Source organism: Malaclemys terrapin, chromosome 4 (assembly GCF_027887155.1).
Source record: "Malaclemys terrapin pileata isolate rMalTer1 chromosome 4, rMalTer1.hap1, whole genome shotgun sequence".
Lineage (NCBI taxonomy): Eukaryota > Metazoa > Chordata > Testudines > Emydidae > Malaclemys > Malaclemys terrapin.
The window spans coordinates 13,900,958-13,922,999 of NC_071508.1; the positions used below are offsets into that span (position 1 = coordinate 13,900,958).

The following is a 22,042-nucleotide window of genomic DNA, read 5'->3' on the forward strand; positions in this document are numbered from 1 at the left end:
TTTTTGGCAGCGCAATGTTCCATGCACAATGACAAGGGAGAGGGACGATTCTGAGCTAACCCACCCCTGTAATTCTACTGCTTTGAGCACCAGCCGCGAGGACTGTCTTCACCTCTGAGCAAAATCCATCCCCACTGCAAAAGGGGGGGGGGGGGGGAGGAGGGAATCAGAGTCCAGGGGCGCAGTATGATGCAGGAAAAAAAAACAAAAAAATTTTGAACCAGTGTTTGTTTAGCCAGGGTAAATGAAGACACTTTGGCCTGAAACCTGCTCTGAGCTCCACATGGGCTACCGGAGTCCCCCCCCTGCACAGAGCAGTGACAATGGCCACATCAGGGACTGATTTGCAGGAAAACCAAGCACCCGCACAGCTCCCACTGAAATCAATGGAGTAAAATCCACGCTGTGCAAACAGGCAGAGCAAGGTCTATGCACTCTCCAATCCCACTCAAGCCATCAGTGCATAGGCCCTGTGCCTGGAGAGCTGGAGCCAGAGTCAGTGCGTTTTTGCCCTGGACTTGTCTCGGCTTACGCTCAGACACAGGGTGAATCCCACCCAGCACTGTGCTCAGCCCCTCTGGGGAAAACATGAAGCCCTGAGTTCTGCCCTGTGAAGATCACCAGAAGCCAATCTGGAGTAACAAGCCGCTTTCCACTCTACCACACACGCAAGAAGGAGGAAGACTGCGGGACGCATGAAGTGTCTTTAATCCGAAAGAGGGAAAAGCAGACCAGAAGGATTAGTATAAGCCAACAGACAAAAAAATAAAATAAAATAAAAATAAAATAAAAAAAACTTGTCTTGAAAACAAATTCAAATTCCATACAGTGCCTAAAATGTCACCTAAAAACTAAACATTTCCATAAAAAATGTTTGTTGTTTGAACACATTAAAACGCAGTGAAACAATGTGACAAAAGTGGGGGGAGGGGAATCAGACTAAAGAATTTAGGGTAGCTATTCTGCTCCCAGGAGTAGAGACTGGTTGCAAACACCACCAGGAGCGGAGAGGTGGCGGGGGCGCAGATGAAGTCAGGGACTGCCTTCCCCTTTGGTAGCACGTGGGCAAATAGGGATGGGATTCAGAGGGGAGCTCGCTGTGAGCCCGGGGTGCCAGGGAGAGGAGAAGGAAGAGAAGGGCTCAGTGCTCAAGCCCCAGCTGAAGCTTTGAACAAGACTGAAGCCCAACTGATCTTTTAGATACATTCCCAATTTCTCCCATCCATGCCTGAGTCAGCTGGTTTTCTTGGTGGGACCTTGATCGGCTTCTTCCCGTAGTGAATTCTTGCCACAGGGGGTAAGTAACAGCCGAAGCGCTTAAGGAAATGCCGCAGCACTGCAGGAACTGAAATCCACAGCAGTCACCAGGCAGATGGCTCAGAAAGGGGGTGGAGAGGAAGTGCCCCATTTGACTCCTGCTTCCCCGATGCGGGGTAAGTGTGTTTCCCACATCAGAGTGGGGCAGTAATAGGTTAGTTGGGGTGAGTGAAATGGCTTGGCCTCCCACAGGCTCAATGGTAAGTGCTGGGGCCTCCTGAGGAGAGGGGGACTTGCAGGGGGGCTTGTCTTTGTCTGCTTTCACCTCCGCTGCAGGTTTAGAAGAGGTGCAACTTGATGCTAAGTGGTAGTTCTGGACTGCCGTGCTCAGCACAGCAAGCCAAGGGTACGGGAGCCCAGAGAAAGACAGGGCAGGACCCTGCAAAAGGCTCGGCGCTCACAGCATGGGACAGTAATGAAAACTGGACAATGGGGCATCTGCTTTAGGTGCTTCTGGTCTAATCCCACGAAGGCTGGGGTGGCTGTAGTGAATTTGTTAGCGGCATCGTCATCCCTCCCCCAGAAAGTCCCCTGAGATCAGAATTGAATTCCAGGCATGTTACAGACCCCACATATTCATCCAGAAAGAACACCCCAGTGCGTGCATGGACTCACATACAAACTACACTCCCCCCAGACGTATACACACACACAACCCAGACACACACAATGGTAATTGAAAATAACCCTGTGCATGCACCGTTAGAGCCAAGGCTTCCTGTTTAGTGAGGATTTGTGCCACAACGCCTTTAAAGAGAAATTTTCCAGGCCTGAAAAGGTGCTCCAAATCCACAGGCTCTCCCAAGACCCCCCCAAACCACCAGCCCCTGAAGAGAAATTAAGAAAAGGAGCGTGGAAGGGACTAGAAGCCACACAGTATGTTCCTATCCCTGAGCCTCTTTGCTTCAGCTTGTGTTTACCAGAGGTTCACCTGAGGGGTTAATCCATCAGCACTAGGCAAAATAGCCCAGAAGCCTTCGTCTCTAGCCAGCGCTTCGCACGGGAAACATACTGTCTGGGTTTCAGCATTACAGTAGTTTTAAAAAATATTTATATATTATATACCCTAAAAAGGTTGCCACAGGAATTTCCATGTCTTTGTAAGGAAGAAGGAAAAAAATATTTAACCCCCCCCCAAAAAAAAATACAAATTACCGGAGCTGTTCAACTCTCAGGCCAAAAATAAAGATGTGTGTATCTCACAGGGGCCATCTCCTCACCTGCGCCAAAAAGGCCAGAAACATGGGTGGGTAGCTAAAAAACAACACGTCTGGTATAAATGTCGGAGTTCCACATGTTTGATGAAGTCCGTCTTTGTCCTTTTCTTAAAAAATATATATATACTATTGCTTTCTCGACGGCCAGGCAGGGCTCAGAGGGGGCCCTCAGTGGGGGAGTGCTGTCGGCTCAGAGGGGTTCGCTTTCTTTCGTCTCTTCATGAGCAAAGGGTTGGAGGAGTCTTCGATTTTCTTTATCTTAATTTGTTCGTAATCTACTCTCATGGTGGCCAAGGCACTCGTCATCTCCTCCTAGAAACACCAAGTAAAATACAGGGCCTGGTTAGCAATGGGGGCATCTGACATTGGTGCTAGAACCTCTGGGCTTGGGCCCATGCCCATGTGTGGGCCCATGTCCATTGTCCATGCCCATACACACGTGTATCCCTACCCAAGACATTCAAAAATCCTAAGGCCAGACAAGACCACTGTGATCATATGACTCCCCGTATAGCACAGGTCAGAGACTTTCACCCAATGGTTCTATTCATATGTCATTGAACACACACATCATTTTAGAAAGTCATCCCAAGTTTGATTTTAAGTCTAGCGATGGAGAATCCACCACGTCTCTTGGGAAGCTGTTCCAATGGTTCATTACCATCATTGTGGTTTGTTTCCCGCTTTAATTTCTCTAGCTTCTAACATCCAGCCATTGGCTCTTGTTCACCCTATAATCTAGGTCTTGTTCCTTGGACCAAATGATTTCACACACCACTAAACATTCCAACTTGGTGGTCTGTGGCTCGGTTGCTAGTGGACAAGTAGCCCTTTCCAACACAACACCGCGCCAGCCGTTCCCCAATCTGATCCCTGTTACTATCCAACAGCGGTCTAGCGGTCCATAGCAAGTAAGATTAGCTGGTCGCCTCCATGCAGTTCTTCATGCTCACATCACAGACAGAAACACCTTTATTAGCAGCCTCAGCAGACGTGCAGAGGATTGAAGAGGCCACAAAGACAATCATCCACTCATGCCTCCAGGTCAGGGTGGAAACCCAGCCAAAAAAACATGCTACAGTAACAATACAGTCATTACTAGCGCAGCCAGGGCCAACACCACACCAAGGCTGCTGGCGGGAAAGAGTGGAGAAAAGGCTTTGCATGGCCACTAATCACGAGTTTACACTTTTTCTTTTTTTAGCGTGTGGATACAAAATTATTGCAGCCCTTTGATTTCACTAATTTCCTATTTCCAGGGCTCAAATAGAAACGTGCTGTGAAAAGCAGCTCGTCCCTCCCAATACTCTCTTCTCTCCCATGCAGGTTCTGTGTACGGAAGCTTTATTAGCACTAAATTTGGTACAGCAAATCAAGGCCCTGATCCTGCAAGCTATTCCAGGTGGGCGCAGGGAACAGCTGGCAGGGGCCAGTGACCTGGCTCCAGTTCCCAAAGGCTCCCCGCAGCCTCACCAAGCATGATGTTTATGTCCACTGAGATGAGGCACTTGGAGAGCAGGCTGTACCAGCTAGCCTCCTGGAACAGAGATGGATCAGGGGCAGAAGCGATTCAGAGTTTTTACCTTGACGTCCTCCCACAAGTCTTTCTCTTCTTTCAAGACTCGACTAGTGTGCAGTGGCGTCTGGGGCACCTGCATCGATTGCTTTAGAGGGGAGGGTAAGAGAGACAAAGGATGAGCCTCCAATAAAAGTCCCTGCCGTCTCGCTTCTCAGTTCCAGCAGCTGCCCCATTTCTGGGGGCTCCGTGTCTCGCCTCTAGAAAGCCATGCACTTACCATGATCCAGGGGTGGTTCATGAACTCCGTTATCGTCATGCGCTGGGTCGGATCCGTCTTCAGCAGGTTCCGGATCAACTGTTTAACTGGAGAGGGAGATGGGGAGGTGTTAATAAAAAGCAGCACTTAGGATATATATTCTCCCCAAGGGTACGCTATGCCCTAGCAACCACCAGAACCTCTGCTGGTCTCTTCGGCCTGGTCTACACCAGGGATTTGCACCAGTTGAAGCCATGGGTGCTGTGACAGACATAGTATCTTGTAATATCCTGGACAAACCTTATTAAATAAGGGTTAATACCTTTGGAGTCCACTGTTATTAAACAGGGAATCGTGTGAATGTTATTGTAGAATTGTATGTACCTTCTCTAGGAGGAGAGGGATGCTAAAGTAACTCCTCTCCTTATCAGCCCCTTGAAGCCACCCCCCTGGAGAGGTGCACCTATACTAGTCCTGACTGGATTCTCAAGGGACCAAGAAACAAAGAAAGGATTTTTGGATAAATAGCTTCGTTTTAACCAGGCTCAGGGCCTTCCTCCTGATCCAGCAAACAGACAGGCCCCCTGGTCCACAATCCTTAGTGAAGAGTAGGAAGGACTGGGCCCATCAGACTGTGTGCTTGTTCTAAGCTGTGGTGAACTTGAAGCCACAAGGAAACCACTTGGTTGGGGTGCTGAAGGACTGTTCCTGCCAGAATCCGTTTGGATTGGGGTGAACTCTGCTAAGCTTAATAGTAAGTGTGTGGGGGGTGGGGTGGGAGCGCGGAAGGTTTTGTTTTTAACATGTTTTCCCGGGGACATTTTTACCTTAAGAATAAAAGACACTTGCATAAAAAGAGCTGTGTGGTATCTCCAGCTGTGGGCAGCCACACTGTTAACCATCTCTGGAGAGACAGCAGACAGCTGTGCTTGGGCAGCCTGTCTCTGCTGGGAGTAACACGATGAAAGCAGGGAGCCGTTCAGCCTGGAAATACCCTAGTCAGGAGGGAGAGAGACGCGGGTCCCCTCAAGAGAGGTGATGGCCAGGGGAGCCAGGAACCAGAGAGGGGGTGCCCTTGGAGGACCATAGAGGGGGAATATTAATGCAGCAGCCCTGAACTGTGACAGGTGCTAAGCCCTAGCATAGACAGGCAAAGCCACTGTTCAAATGGGATATACGGCACCAGCGTAAGTTACAGCTTCACCTGTCTACACTAGGGACCTGCACCCGTACAGCTATACTGCTGGCTGCAATAGGGCAAATCCCCACGTTAGGCAAGGCCTTGTTCTACAACTGGAGATTGCAGGCACACACAGGCTGAGCTTTCCCATTGGGCATTATAGCTACAAGCCTGACACGCCCCAGGAAAGGGAAACCACATTGCCAATATCGGAACACCCAGTCCCTGGGGATTTCATTGCAGGTGGTCCAGGCACGGCGTCTGCGATTATGTTCGGGTAGCGGGAACACACACGTTCATGGAGCAGACACTCTGCCACAGCTTTTACCTTCTTCTGACACTTCTGACCACTCGGGGTTGGGAAATTCATACTGGCCCATTCGGATCCGTTTTTTCATGCCTGGAGAAATGGCCAGACCGTGGTTGGAATAGAAGGGGGGATACCCACACAGCCTAAGCCAAAGAGAGAGAAAGTAATGAAGTGATCTGCAGAGGGGAAATCCTTTAGACTGCGTTAGAAACTTACTAGAGCAAGTTTCCTTGCTTGTATTATAAGCGGAGGTCAGTTCTGGCTAGCTTGCCCAACAGCATCCTTGGACAGCTGAAGTGGGTTATCCCTACCTCTATGAGGGTAATGAGATCAATCTAAGAAAGGGGAAATTTTAGGCCTAAAACAAGAAAAACTCCCCAGCAGGGAGATCTGTTAGTCTCTGGAATACTTCTGCAAGGGGCGCCCGGGAACCCCACTGCTTTGCAAATAGGCCGGGCTGAGCACTAGACAGACCCTGTACGACAAGGAACAATCCTGCACTGGCTTGGTCTAGAGAGACTAGGGGCCAGATTTTTAAAGGTATTTAGGTGCCTAAATATGCAGATAGGCACCTAGTGGGATTGTCAAAAGCACCTAGGCACCTAACTCCCAGTAATCTGAACAGGAATTAGGAGCCCAGGTGCTTTTGAAAATCCCATTCGACTCTTCTCTGTGTTTTTAGGTGCCCAAATACCTTTAAAAGTCTGGCCCTAAAGGTACGACTACACAGCAGTTAAACACTCACGGCTGGCACAGCTCCGCTGACTCAGGCTCGCAGGACTGGGGCTACGGGGCTCTAAAATTGCTGTGTAGACGTTTGGGCTTGGGCTGAAGTCTGAGCTCTGGGACCCCCAAGAGAGGCGAGGGGTCCCAGAGCCCGGCTCCAGCCCGAGCCCAAACTTCTACACAGCAGTTGATAGTCCCATACCCCATGCCAGCTGTCCCCGGACAGCCACGGCCGTGCCGCAGGTCTTTTATTCCAGTGTAGACGTGCCCTACGTGACCCAATAGGTTTGCCTCTGTCTCTAATATTCATGTCATTTCACTGCTCTAGAGAGTCATTTGTCCTGGGTAGGTCTGGGTCAGTCAGCATGCACTGAACAGCAAGGCGGGGTCCACAGGGAACCATCCCAGGCTGGTGTCTTTCTGCAGTGGAGGAGGAGGAGAAGGAAGTCAGATGTTCACGCATGCACCTAGTGCAGCCTTCCCGGCACGCTGCTTGGCCAGACTCCGGGAAAGGACATTGCATGTTTCACCCAGGGAGCGCCCTGCGAGCCTGCTTGGGGGCAGATACTGAGAGGGTGGAAGATGCAGCTCCCCTGGGTTATGCATGAGCGATGCTCATCAGGATGGTACAGGGGAAACCGCTCACTTACAAAATGTACATGATGACGCCCAGGGACCACATGTCACAGGACTTGTCGTACTTCTCTGGGCCCAGCACCTCCGGGGCTGGGGAAAGAAAGAAAAATTCACAAGGCAGTCAGAGACGTTGTGCAAGGAGGCTACGGGGTTAAACACAGAAGTGATGCCTCTGGAGGGAGGAGCTCTAATGCAGGCTGAGACCATGAGTTTGATGGACCAATCACCCCAATCCAGAGCCATTTGACAGTAGACGCAGCTTAGCACAGTTGATGAACTGCTCCAGAGAAGTCCTCCTCTTGGAAAGGACCTAATTATATAGGTTCCCTCACCACGCTGTGCGGGGGGAGCCAGGACTAGACTAGCAAGGGGTGCTACACATCAGGCCAGAGGGGCATTCACAGAGCTGTGTGGGGCAAGTGCCAGGAAGAGTCTCACATGCCCACACTGTGAATTGCTTATACAATGCCCTGATGTGTGCGAGGTGCATTGCAGAAAGAGGAGATACACATGCCCCTGCCCTGCTTACCTCACCTGGCATGGGACCTGGGATGGCATTTGCAATACACCTGGCTGTAATTGTCACCATCAGCTCCTGAGCAGGGACCACAGAGGAACAGATCTCCAGGGCATGTCTGCCATCAAACCAGTCCCCTGGGTTGCCCAGCTGAGGAGTTTGGATTTTAACACAGCAGCAGGGCTGGGAACCCAAAACTTCAGATCCAAACACCCCAAAGCAATGGGACTGTCTGGATCAGAGTTCTGCTTCTCAGGCCCAACCCTACACCCCATTACAGCTATGGTTCAAATTGAAGTTATGGGCCTGATGCAGGAATTACTGGTTACAGTTCTCTGGCTTGTGTTATATACAGGCGACCAGACTAGATGGTCTCCTTCTGGCCTTACAGTCTCTGAATCCACAGCTCCAGGCCTTCCCTGCACAAAACAGCAGCAATACCGGGAGATTCTGGATGCCTGCAATCCCCATTCCCTGGAAGGGGGCGAGGCATCTCAGCTTCCCCAGTGACTTACCCACGTAGTAAGGTGTGTAGCACGGTGTGGCCAGGGAGTTGTGTGTGGTGGTTTCTTTAGCAAAGCCGAAATCGGTGAGCTTCAGTACAGTGTTGGGCCTTTTCGAGGTGTACAAGAGGTTTTCTGGCTGTGAAAACACAATGAATAAAAAGCAAACTAAGCGCTGGCCAAGTCCTCCGGGCTCCTACCTCTCGCATAGCCAGGAGCAGCATTAGAACAGTGCCAGCATGTCCAAGTCACTGAAGATTTGACCATGAACATACCAGCAGGAGCCATGTGGTTCAAAGTTAGCCAGAGAGGATTCCATCCACCCCATTGCAGCTCAACTCTCGGCACTTTGCTGCCTGATTTCCTCCCCCTCCAGGGCAAGACCTGATTTTTAACAGCTGAAGTGGGTCACATATCAGAGATCCCAGAATCATCCCTTCTCTCCCCACTCGCACCCTTCAGCCTTCCAGATCCTATCTGGGTCCAGAAGCAGAAGTGTGAAGATATGGCACAGTTAGTGGGACTTCCAGGCCAGTTCTATAAACCCCAACACATTCAGGTAAGGATCTACAACTTCTGAGATGGGTTACAAGCCAGTGAGCGAGACCTGGGATATTCTGCAGAGAGCACTGTCTCCCACACCAATTGACACTGAAGAGCTAACAGGAGGGGTGCAGACATTGGCAGTGTGAAGTTGTATAATCAATAGGGAAGGGCAAGTTTCACAAAGCCCTTCCTGAACCCATCCCTTGCCCCAGGGGCTTGGTACTATTCAGACAACTTGCACTGATTTTCCCAACACAATTTTAGATCTTCCGTCTTCATGCTTCTCTTGACAGCTCTCTCTCCGCCCCTTCCCACACCATAATCTCCTCAACCAGGAAGCTGCATCTCTCAGGGAACTGCGTGCACCTTTGCAACTTTTAAATCTGTTGCCAACTGGGGGTGTTTAGCCCCAATTCCCTGGAGAAATGCCAATCAAAGTAACTATATTCTGCCTCTGCAAAATTCCCTGTGGTTTCATTGGGACGTGGGACTCCTCTTCGCTTCCTGCCCTGGGCAACAGTGTCGTGCGACTGCAGAACAGCTGCTGTGGGGTGGCTGCATTTCAGAGATGGATGGGGGGTTTTTGTTTCTCAACGGCACCACGCCCCAGTATACAAAGCTCTTTGGGATGACAGATGCTATATGAAAATACAAGACCGTATGAACAAGGAAGTCTTGCCTGCTTACAAGTGAATTCTAGAACAATACAAACCTCACCCTTTAAGAATTCTGCTGCTCTTACAGAAAGGAAATGCCATTTTTACAAGACCTCACTGTTTCAATGGACTTCACCCTATAGGGCAGGGGAAATGATAAGGGCCAGGTCCATACACCAGAGTAGAGGAGACTTCAATTTCAGCAAGTTATCCACTTCCCCCTAAGCCAAACCAGCCACCATCTCACCGTCTCCATTATGGGCTCTGATTGATCTCTGCAGGTAGCCTGCAATGAAACCCAAAGGCCAGCCGGAGCTGAAGTGGGTTGGCTTTTTCCCCAACTGACCTCTGCTTTCACGGAGGCCGTTCCCATAGACAGGTACAGAGAGACGGTGCCCAGACCGAAAACCTATGGTCCAAACACCCCCACTTGGAAGGGTCCAGCTCCTGATCCGAAGTGTCACGTCTCCACACTGACGGAGGCAGAAGTACAAGAGCACAGTGGTCAGCTCTTGTTTGAAAGGAGCCAACAGGAGCCATGAGCCGCACTGCTCTTCCTCCCCATCCCGCATTCTCCTGCCTTTCAAAAAGCACGAGTTACTTGAGGCTGGTTAACCTCAGTGGGCCTCTTAAATGCAATCTAGGGAGTGGCTGCAGCACTCCTCTGGATTGTACAATGTTATGTGGGCCAAGACACTGGGGGTCGTGCAAGCAGAGGGCCCTCCACTAGGGGCAAAGACCTTGGAAACACTCTCTAGCATCCGCTAGGCGCACAGTACCTTAACATCCCGGTGTGCTATGTTAATCGAGTGCAAGTACTGGATGGCTTCTCCAATGCTCTTCATTATTTCTGAAGCCTCTAGAGGAGTTAAAGAAAATTTAAAAGTATTTAAACCTCAGCAATTCAAAGTAAAGCCACCCCCAAGGTGATACAAGTGCATCCCTGAAGGCAAGAGCTGGAGAGCACCGCAGAGAAACCCTCTGAGAGTCAGAAAGCAAAGAAGCTCTTGGGCCTGAAGTCTCCCTTTCCAAGCAGGGTTCTTCACATGGGACCTGCCTGCGAAGAGAGTAGACCTGCTACAATCACTCCCAATAAGAGGGATTTGGGGGAACACCAGCTACTGGCTTTGACCCTAGACTGTTTAGTTGGCTGAGTCTCAGTACGGCTAACAGAGACCACTGCCTGCCACTTTGGGACGTGGGGAGAGGAAGGGAATTGGATAGTCAGAAGCTCGTCTCTCACACTTAGCTGCAGGGTGGCTGGAGAGTGCCAGTGCTGGGAAACTATCTTGCCTCCCTTCCCAAGGAAAAATTTCCGTGAAAATGGAAATTTTTTTCCTTTCCAACATTTTTCTGGGGAAAAGAATCAGGTTCTCTTAAAATTACCCACAACGTTTTAGTGAGAGAGAGAGAGAACGAACATTTCTTTGACAAACTCTCCATTTTTCAGTCAAACGTCTGGTTGCAGAAGTTCCAACCAGGTCTAAGGCAAGACATTTTCACTCAACCAACATAAAACAGCCAAGGGATTAAAAAAAAGCCTCCATACCCCGTTCCGTGAAGGCCTGGTCTCCCCTATCTTGAATTCGACTGAAGAGCTCCCCACCATCCAAGCTGAAATACAGAAACAAGTGGAGTTAAAGGTCTAGCCGCTACCTCCCCCACCCATCAGGCCTCTCCAGCGGGCCTTCAAAATCCTCACTGATCATTCCAAGCCAAGCATGGCCAGGAGTCGCTGCACCGAGCTTTGGGGAGAAGCCCCAAAACACATTGCAAGGGGTGAGAGATCTTGCAACATTTCTGGCTTTGTTTCCAAGTTCAGGGAGATTAGCCTCCCTTCCTCCCACACCCCGCCTCCAGGTTTGCCCCTTTTGCACCCCTCCATTTCCAGGCCTCTCTCCCTTCTCCAGAAAGCAGCCACGAGAGACTGCACAGCAGAGGACTCCCTCCGCTGCAGGCAGTCAACGGGCCAGCACCTGCGGATTTCCTGGCCACATGAGAGCAACCGTACAGAGGCACCTTTACAATAAAGAGAACAGATTGCTCTAGAAACGCCCAAAGTTCCCAGCCTCACTGGCCTACTTTTCAGCAAAAGCCACCGGAGGTACATTCAACCACACAAGCAAGGAGGCATTGAACTCAGAGTTCCACCCAGCCTGTGCACTCGGTCACACCACAGCACAAGCTCCTATGCCAATCAGTCACCTGACACGCTGGGTGGCCGGCAGTCGGCAGACTGACTGAGCACAAGGGCAAATGGGACAAAACACAGCAGCACCCGGGTGCTCAAAGAAGCTCTGCCCCGGCAGCTCCCACTGATTTCACAGATCCCAGGCCTCAGCCCAGGGGCTTTGGTCTCCCTGAAGAGTTCTGGCTTTTGAAGCCACTAGCCCAAATTATGCAGAGTGAACGATGCAGCTAAATATTTGAATACAAAACTAACTTCCATATTCCTCCAACAGCCAGATGGATACAGAGGTCTTGGGGCTAAAGCCCTGGCTGAGGACTCAGTTCCCAGCTCTACCAGACTCCTTGAGTGACCTTGAGCAAGCCACTTAGCCTCTCTGTGCCCACATTCCCCATCTACAGGAAATGAGGTTTCCTCTCTTTGTCTTGTCTAGCTCTTTGGGGTAAGGACGGTCTCTTGGTACGTGTCCACATAGCGACTAACACAATGGGGCCCAAATCTCAAACAGGCTTCTCGGCACTATCCCCGATACAAACAACGAACACGGAGCTGAGCTATGTGATAGAGGGTACAGAAAAGGAGAGAGAATTTGTGTCCATGCTAAGAGCTTCACAGCCAAGTACTGAGTTACAAACGCCCCGGATCCGAACGGAGACACGAACAGACCTGAGTCACAGGGATGTATGGGACACTGCAACCGTGTGTGTTTCCTCTCTGGTTACTTTCCATCTTACACAGGGCCCATCCTGGCAGTATCTCAGCCTATTCCAGTCCATCACACTCAGGCTAGCTTTAAAATAGCAGGTGGCTATTAAAGCAATGCTTCAACTGGTTTCACACGTGCACAATGACTGGCTTACTATTGTTCATTCAGACGTCGCTGTCTCCCCACGCGTACAGATGAGCTGCTCAAACCTCCTCTGCCTGCGGACACCCGGGATCTCAGCACGAGTGTCGGAAGCATCTTCCCACACAGAGAACTCAGAAAGCTCTTACGCAACATAGCAGCAGCCTAACCTTTGCAAACCCTGAACTGCTCCTCCGTCTCCCCCTCCCCGCCCCTTAACAACCTGTTGGCCTCTGCCACGGGAGAGGTTTTGGCAAGGAAGCTGCATTAAAAAAATCACAGCTGCGGTTGGGATGTGGTTTCGATACTTTCCCCTTCATTCCTCCCTCCTCGTATCAAACTTCTGAGAGCACCAGACTCGCTCAGACGTTGCTGTGAACACCAGCCTGTCACTCTCTTCCCTGCTCTTTGGTGTACCCCTGGTCTGACAGCCACTGCTGCCCAACGACCAGCTGAGCCTCGCACATGACAGCACGGCTGGCACTTCAAAAGTTACCAACACCTTTTTCATGGCAAAAGCAGGTCTGGTTTAGGAGTTCTGTTACAACAAGAATAAGGATCCCTGGGCCATACGCCTGCTTACCTAGCTCCAGGTTTTCCAAATGACTCCACAACCAGCAGCTCACACTCCGGCCCCACTTCTGGGTGCTGAGCACTTGGGAAATCTGGCTCTTGAATGCCGAACTACTACACCTCTCAGTGGCTTTGTTTTTCCCTGATCATAGAAGGCCATTTCCCCCCTACCAACGCCACCTCAGTCATTACAAGAACTCCCCCTACACACTGAGCTTAGAAATCAAACAGCCCCTTCCCACCTCATACATAACAATTCTCAAGGGCTATAATAAAAAATATTGTGCATTTCTATAGCAAAATTCTGTTTCAGTTCAAAGATCATAACGCATTTTATGAACGTTAAGGAATATTTTCACGCCGAGAGGTGAACAGGTATAAAAAAAAAACCAAGACCATATGACAAATGAGGAAACTGAGGCACGGAGAGGTAAAATGACTTGCATAGAACCACCCGGGGTGTCAGAGCCCAGGAGTTCCTGGCCCTCAGCCACGTACTCTGACCAATACACCATGCTGCTTTCAAAATGGTTGAATTAATGTGATGGCAGGGTCAGAGGTAAATCCTGTGAATCCATGGGACATGGCCTTTCCAAAAGGCACATGGCCCAGCCTTCAGCTACCGATACTTAGAAGTGTTGGCGGCCAATCATTCACATGCTCAGAACACACATGATATGAGGCACTGGGAGCCTGGGCACCAGGTCTTTCTAGATGATCCCTGATATCCTAAGATTTCCCAGGCATTTTCCACAGGTTGCACAGATCTCTAGAGCGACGGCCTCCCCTGAGAGAAGTGAAGCGGTCAAGTGGGAGGAGGGATTTGGCTCGTTTCTTCTCTCACACAACACTTACCACTCCATGATTATAAGCAGGCACTTCCTCCCCTGGTACAGGTTTTCATAGACATCAATGATCTTTACAATGTGGGCACACTGAGATGCCCTCCAGTGGAGTTCGACTTCCCTGCGGGCTTTGGGGCAGTCCTGCAGCATCTAAAAGAAAGAAGGAAAATTCAGTCTTTTCTCCCCCATGCAGCAAAATTTCCAGAATCACAATTTTGTCCAAGATACTTGAACAAAAGGTTCTGGATTCAAAAGGTCTGAGATGTTGCCATAACACCATGATATTTTGCTAATAAAGCTTTCATGTGATCTCTATTAGATCTCTGCAGATAGATCAGGGAAAGATACAACTAGGGGCATGAAGGACAAAGTAACAGAGACTGATGCACTCTCATCCATTATTATTCGGTATGAGAAAACAATAGGTGAGTTAAGTCTAGCCCTATACAATGCCTGGAGCGCCATCTAGTGGAGGATATATGCAATTCCAGCCATTTGGTTTCTCGCCAACGCAAAAGCTATTAGAGGTGTACAGTTGTGTCAAGAGCATTAATTCCTGCTTGAGCGTAACTTGGGAAATAGGTGCCCTTAAATTAACGGAACTTGCAAGTAAAGGCCAAAGACATCTATACTAGCAGCAGGAGGCCTGCACTTACTACATCTTTAGATTGACAAGGAAATAATAATCAACACTCTCCAGGGAAAGCCAGACCCTGCCTTAGGGTTAGTTAATTTTTATTGGGAATAGACACTGCAACCGTTCACACCCAACAAAGGCAGGTGACAATGTTACCCTGGTACGTTCTGCTTTCTCTCCCAACACTTAGCTGTGAAGTCAGGGCCAGAAGTGCCACATCTCAGCCCACCACTGGGACGCATCGCAGGATGGGTGCAATGGGACCCTTGGTCCTGACCGTCCGTGATGAAAGGACAGGACAAGTCAACTCACACGCAGGGGGTAGAGGTGACATTTTGGACAGCGCTTCCCTGGCAAATAATTTGAATCGCTAATTCACAAGGCTCCTCCTCTGGGGTCCCACATCAGAGTCTACCCCCCACCCCCCGCGCTTTGGCAGAGGGATGCTCAATGCTCCCTTCAACGACCCCACACATGCAAGGATGGGGAGGAGGAGGTTTGCTTGAGCATAGTATGCAACACCCCTCCCCTTTTGGAGGCAGAGGAAGCTACCGCCACCGCATTCCCAGCCTGTCTGCTCAGGGAGCAATAAACTCTGCCCCTGCTAGCAGCAGACTTTAAGGTTGGCCAGAAAAAAAATAAATCACTCACATAACATCAGCACCTGACATATTAATGGGGTTTACGGTCTGTCCATACATAGGACTGATGGCCCTTTGGAGCCCATCCCCTCTGTGCAGCACACGCTGCATAAATGGAGTCCAGCAGAGAGCAGCTGTTTGCATTCTCTGGCAGACGGTGCCATCTAGTGGCAAAAAGTGGCTGCATAAAAATTCTTGCCATTCTGTTGCTCTGAAGTACACACAAGCACATGTAGAGGAGCTGTTCATCACGTCACTCCCAGTGGCCTGAGCTTTGTATTGGTCAAAGAAATCAATCTACATTATAAACATCTGCAAAATCATAGTGACTTTTTTTTTAAGTCACGCTTTGCACTTATGCCGCGCCTTTCCCCTGAGGAGCTCAAAAAGCCATACAAACCCGAGCAAGCTAAGGCTATTGTCTACACTACCGGAGTAAGTCGACCTACGCTACACAACTCCAGCTACGTGAATAACCGCGGAGTCGGGGTGGAGTACAGGGGTCAACTGGAGAGCGATCTGCAGTCGATTTGGCAGGTCTTTACTAGATCTGCTAAATCAACCGCCAGTGGATCGATCCCCACTGTAGTGTAGACCTGCCCTCAAGCCTCATCACGCTTCTTTGAGGTATGCCATGATCATCATCATCCCAATCTTACAAATGGGGAAACTGAGGCATGGATAAGAAAAGTGATTTTCCCAAGATCGCACAGTGGGTTAGTGATACGTGGGGGATGGTTCACGTTTCTGACCTCATGAAACAGATCTCTCCGCTGGGCTTATTCAGTCCATTGGATCCAAATTAGAGCAATGTTACAGACAAATCAACAGTAAAGGCCAATTGATAGATACTGAATCCATCAGCTATACCATTAAACATCTGAAAAAGGGTACAGGAGGAGGGTCAGAGGAGAGTATTACTATTCAATGACTTGAAAGGTCACCATGGATTGGTCCATTTAGGATCTTGCTGAGTTGCACAAGTCTGGTTTCCTTAATTACATCAATTTATCAATTTACCCAATAATTGCTCTTAATAAAATAGTTCTCTGGAGCACATTAACTAACTTCCTCATCCAATTACGGTTATTGGAGCACTGGCTACTGAAGGACAAACGTTTCCCTTCATGCATTTATGAGGCTGGACTTAGAGTGGTGGAGGGGAACTATGCTTTTGGTACATAGGGAACTGCGTTGGCATCCACTGAAGTCGAAGGCAAAATGCCCCATCAGTTCAGTGGCAGAAGTATCAAGCCTCTACATAATAATTAGAGCTGGTTATAAACAGCAAAAAATGCTCGTGTGAACTTAAATTCTTTTTATTGATTTTTCAAAGTTTCAAAAATACAGCAACAAAATATTTTGATCTCTGAAAAATTTAGAGCTCTATGGCTGGTTAAAAAAAAAACCAGACACACACATACACCAATGAAAGTTTACATATCAACATTTTCCAAGGGGTTTGTTCTAGTCAAAAATTAAAATTTCCAATTCCCATGGGACCTTTGAGGATCCGGGCCTGTGTGTTCAGTGCTACTGCTGATGTTTCCCGGCTTAGAGGGACACAGGCAGGTTAACCATGCTTTTAAAAAACAAGCTTCTTTATCTATGTAACTAGCATCACCTCAGATTATTAGCAGAGCAGGGCATAAGACCATACCTGCTTTGAGCAGTTCTGCCCATTAATTGTAACAGCCTGCTACATTCTCACAGTTAAGTGGAAGATAGCAAGGTCCACTGGACTGGGAGTCAGGAAGCCTGGGTTCTTCTTGACTCCGTTGCCGTGAAACCTGGGGCAGGTCCCTTTGAGAGATGCAATGACATGTACAATCATCCAGTGGAAGTGATAAATGCCTTAAATGCTGCCAAGGAATGGCAGAAAGAATGAAAAGTTTGGAAGGGGAGGGAGAGATTTCATTTTAATTTTCTGAAGACATTTTCTCTTGGAAATATTTGCAATGACAGATGGGACGTTTGAGAGGGTTCCTTTAGCTGCTATGGATCCCTTTAAAGATTGCTACGCTGGATGTGGAACATTAAATATCCACAATTAGGAGCCCTGGGATATCCCAACTGGGTGCTATGGATGCCTCAACCATACAGAATTCATGTTGGTGGGGGAACATGCACAGCCTGATCTCACACCTCAGCACCACACAGAAAGCCCATTGGCTACACAGCCCCCAGAGATTATAAAAAAAAAAACATCCCATGCCTGGGGAAGACAAAATAAATAAGCAAGATTCTCTCTAAATAGTACATTTCTCAGCTTTTCCAGCAGGAGTCAACAGCTCTTTAAGGAGTCCCCTGACTTCCACAAAGGCTGCTCACAGCTCTCCGGTGCTGGAAAGATTTGCTAGTCTGCCAGAGTCTAGTAATTACCATGTTTGTCAATGTAAACAAACAGCCTTAAATACATGCAGCAGACTTCTAAATACAAGACAACAAATGTGTCTTACACAAAGCCACATACCCACCCTCCCTCCCTCCCTGCCTCCAGCAAGTATTTCAAGGCTCATTGTTGTGTGCATGCTGTTAAGTAGACTGGATAGTTGTCTCGCTGATTCTGCATCCAGGCTCTTGTTGGGGTCTGCGTTTCAGTTTAATGGCAAAGTTTAGCCCCAGAGCTGGGCAACCCAGGCGGAGAGGTATCTACCTACCCTTTCCTAGGAAACTCCCATGTGTGGACACTCAAATGCCTAGCTCAGCTCCCTTCAAGGTTTACACGCTGCTCATCTAATTGTATCTCCTTCGGCACCCCATGGCCTCAGATCGAGAATAAAGGCACAAGCTTCAGGCAAACGGTGGTTTGGAAAGGCACAAGCTAGAACAGGGGTCCCCAACGCAGTGCCCGCGGGTGCCATGGCACCCGCCGGAGCGTCTAAATGCGTCCGCATACTGGCCAGCGGACGAGCATCCGCCGAAATCCCGCTGAGAAGCAGCGTCATCCAGAGGCGTCGCTGCCGAAATGCCACCGATTTTCGGCGGCAGCACCTATTGACGTTGCCGCTTGTCAGCGACATTTCGGCAGATGCTCGTCCGCCGCCACAGTCCTCTGTGGCTCATCGTCTGGCGAAAAAGGTTGGAGACCGATGAGCTAGAACATCAATGGTGTACTGGTGTGTGCTTAGGTGTGTAGCAGCAAGCCAGACTGTATTACACCCTTAAGGGAAGAGACTCCCTGTGGGGGACAGAACAAGCTTAGGGACATATTCTGGGACTTTTCTTTTACCAGAAAAAAAAAAGCAATTTTGGCTTCATTTTACAACAGGAATAATAAAACCGCCTCCTCCACTCCCTCTCTCAGCCAATACGGTACAGTTGGAGGGGGCCTGCATCCAATCAGTTTCCCGGGCTCAAGCCAGCTTCACCAAGCTGCACCACCTCTAGCTCTTCGGTTCACACATGGTCGAAAACGATGTTCTAATCTCATCCAGGTTTCCTCAAGCAAGCCTGTCAGAACCGCCGAGAGGCCTTTTAGTGCTAAGCTCACCTGCAGACTGGGTCATGAGCAGCTGACTCACACCACCAACCGAATAACCAACTCCGGCCACCCTCAAGGCAAAAATGGCACCCTGGGCTTGAAGAAGGCTTAATTATTTTTTCCACAACACTTTTGGAATAACAACGATGCACTCCTGTGACGGCTTTCATCCAAAGAGCCAAAAGACCTTTGCCAGGTTAAAGCCAAATATCACGCCTCCACACACAGACAAGAAGCAGCAGTTATCCCCCACTTTACAGAGGGGGATACCAACAGCACATAAGGCAGTGTGGTCTAATGGACAGCGCATTGGACTGGGAGATGGGAATCTATTCCCAGTTCTGCCACTAACCCTCTCTCTGTTCCGCCGTTTCCCCTCCCAATCTCAGTCTGTCCTGTCTGTTTGGATTGCAAGCTCCTCGCTATGTATTTGTACAGAATCCAAGACAACAGGGCAGTAGATGTTATTGTCATTTAGGATGACCAGACGTCTTGATATTATTGGTACCATCCCAATATTAGGGGCTTTTTCTTATATACACACGATTCCCCCACCACCCCCGAAAAAAGAAATGTCCCAATTTTTCACACTTGATATCTCGTCACCTTACTGTAATACAACAGTTAAGCCATTTGCTCAAAGTCTGACACAGTCAGTGGTGGAGTGGAGGATAGAACCAGGGAGTTCTAGCTCCCAACCCCCTGCTCTAACTACAAGGTGACACTGCCTCCTACCGCTCTAGTTACAAGCCAAAAGTTTTCAGTTAAAGGCTCTGCACAGAAGCCAGCCAGAAAAGCTTCCATGAAACCCAAGCTGCGACTGGCAACTCGGTGTCAGCAAACAGCATGACAGCTCCTGGAAAGAATGCGGCACCAAGCCACAGCCTACCCAGATACAGCCAGCCACCGTGTATACACACTCAGCACAGAGCTGGGGGCCCCAGCTGAGGCCAGGCACATTCCACAGACTGTCAAACCTGCATTCCAGGCTCAAAGAGGTTCCCCGAGGGGGAAAGGAGAAGAAGAGGAAACAAAAGGAAAAGCCACTAGCCTACGCTGGCTATTAGACAGAACTGCATGGTGCATTCCTGGCTTGGGGGCCAGGGAGCAGCTAAGAAAACAAAAGAATCACTGCGGATTTCCCAGGCACAGTCAGGGAGCAGACAAATGCCACCTCTTACGGACACATCCTCACGAACGTAACAGGATAGGAATCCTGAAGCCCTATCGAGAGCGAGATCCTTGTTATGAGTTTTGAAATCATTTTACCGAGATTCTAGAGCGGGAATAAGATTCTCCATTAGCTACTGCAGGACATTTCCTCAAGAGGCAGTTATTGCTTCTCTACTGTACAGAGAGAGAAGACAGCAACTCTTGGGCATGTAAACGAATGTGCTTTGATTTTGTTTTTAACCTCTCTCTCGCTCTCTCTCTCTCTCTCACACACACACACACACGCCCCATATTTGCATGTGTTTGCGTGTGCCCTGATAGATGAATGGGTCCACTCTACAAATGTTTGCTGGCATAGCTATGTCAGACAGGGTGGGCAGAGGTGTGATCCCTGACTGACAGAGCTGTGCCAGCAAAAACCCCGACTGTAAATGCAATTATACCGGCCAAACTCTTTGCCTCTACAGTTTATTTCACGGGGTGGGTGAGGCAAGAGTGGAAGGGATGTGTGGAACAAGCTATCCTGCTGAAAGTGCCATTTTGCCAGTATAAATGGAATCCTCGCTAGGAGCACTTTGCCAGGGTAATGTACCAGTCTCCAGCAAAGCACTCCTAGTACAGATCTGGCCTGGTAAGTTTACATTCCCAACCTGCAATAAAAACCTGTACTTCATTACAGGGAGAGGGGAGCCAAGAGCCGCTCTTTGGCTATCTAGCCTCTAATTCCATTAGCCTGATTACTCATAACTTCGTCACTCATACCTCAGTATCCAAGGCCAATCCTGCCAGAATGTGGCAGTGAGAAATGGTGAACATGGAGGCAATTCCACTGGGATACTTGACCTAAATAGCTAAACTAGAAAGCGGGGGGATCTTTGCTTTCCCCGCCTGGCCTTTTAACAGCAGCCCTCTCCAGAGCCCGATGTATGGAAGTCCAGACGTTATTCCCAGCTACACATCATAGAAATAGGATTGAATTTATCATTTGTATTGCAGTAGCACCTAGGAGTCCCTGTTCAGGGCCCCATTGTACTGTACAAGCACAAACAAAACCAACAAGGCTATATCTACACTACAGAGCCTTCTGTCAGCATAGCTGTGTCTACACGGTGGGTTTCATAAGCATAGTGATGTTTCCGGTTAGACAGGCACCTGTCAGGGATGGCCTAGAATAGATAATATTCTGGGCAAGAAGACCTCTTAAGATCCCTTCCAGTCCTACACGTATGATTCTAAGGGGTGTGGGTTTTACACCCCCTGACTGATGTGTACATGCCAGTATAACTTAAGTGCAGACCAAGCCCAAGAGACCATCTCTGCCCCACTTTGGATTTCAACAGCCTGGGTACTCTCTGGAATTGTTTCTAGCCTAGAAATAAAATCATATTGCACCACAGGGCCAATTCTACCACACGCACCATCCATTCACAAGCCCCTTAGCACAGAAGCCCAGTGAACTACAGAAAGGATAACCCATTTTTGCGATAAACTCACCTTTTCCTTTTAGGGCACTAGTCCAAATAAAGAAATAAAAAATTGAAACCAAGTTCAAAGCTGCTCTTTCTATATGCCAGGCTGCCTCTAATTCATTCATGAGTGTATAAAACCATCACGCATGCTGAGGGATTTCAGCAGCAACTGGCACCAAGAAAGTTCGCTGCCTCAGTACTATACCTCTAGGAATCAGAGCACAGCAACGCTCCCCAAAGCATCTCCAGCCTGTGCTGACCAGATCTCACTTTAAAGAACAGAAATGCACTCCAGTGCATGCTGCTTTCTGACATTACATTTGGGTATTTTTGGTAGGGATTGGGGGAAAACCTCTGCTCATCCCCCTCCTCACCTTGTTCTCCCACGCCATCAAAAAAGAAAAGTGCCCTTGCTGACAATCCATATGCATATCATAACCAAATCCACGGTCACTGAAGACACCATGGCAGCGAGCAAGTTCAGAACTCTGATCCTCCTTCTTGAGTTAAAGGAAAGTCTCTGTTAGCAGTAAAGGGCCCATGCCAGAGTTCACTTCTGCTGCTCGGATTCTAACCAGTAGAGGGTGAGAGACACCAGGCAAAACAGCTGTTTTGACAGGAGTTTTTTGGCACCAGCCAAACTGGAAACTCAAAGCAAAGCTCTGGGAGGGGTACAGGTCGCCCCTGGTCAATTCTCATCAGTGAGCCCACTCCGATGACACGATACACACAGCTCTGATATTTGTCCATTTCCTCTCTCTCACACCACACTCTCTACCAACCCCCTTTATTGAGAAGAAAA

At 49.0% G+C, this 22,042-nt stretch overlaps 1 protein-coding gene across 1 annotated transcript in view; it reads right to left on the minus strand.

Annotated features, from left to right (window-relative positions):
• Positions 1-685: 685 nt before the first annotated feature.
• Positions 686-22,042, minus strand: part of MAPKAPK2 (MAPK activated protein kinase 2) — an 81,074-nt gene continuing 59,717 nt past the window's right edge. The window contains exons 2-10 of the mRNA XM_054026186.1: positions 13,847-13,986; positions 10,933-10,997; positions 10,163-10,242; positions 8,194-8,320; positions 7,176-7,251; positions 5,818-5,942; positions 4,331-4,416; positions 4,118-4,198; positions 686-2,846 (exon numbers count right to left, since the gene is read on the minus strand). Of these exons, the coding sequence (XP_053882161.1) occupies positions 2,703-2,846; positions 4,118-4,198; positions 4,331-4,416; positions 5,818-5,942; positions 7,176-7,251; positions 8,194-8,320; positions 10,163-10,242; positions 10,933-10,997; positions 13,847-13,986 (924 nt within the window). The 3' untranslated portion in view covers positions 686-2,702. The remainder of the gene's footprint in view (positions 2,847-4,117; positions 4,199-4,330; positions 4,417-5,817; positions 5,943-7,175; positions 7,252-8,193; positions 8,321-10,162; positions 10,243-10,932; positions 10,998-13,846; positions 13,987-22,042) is intronic.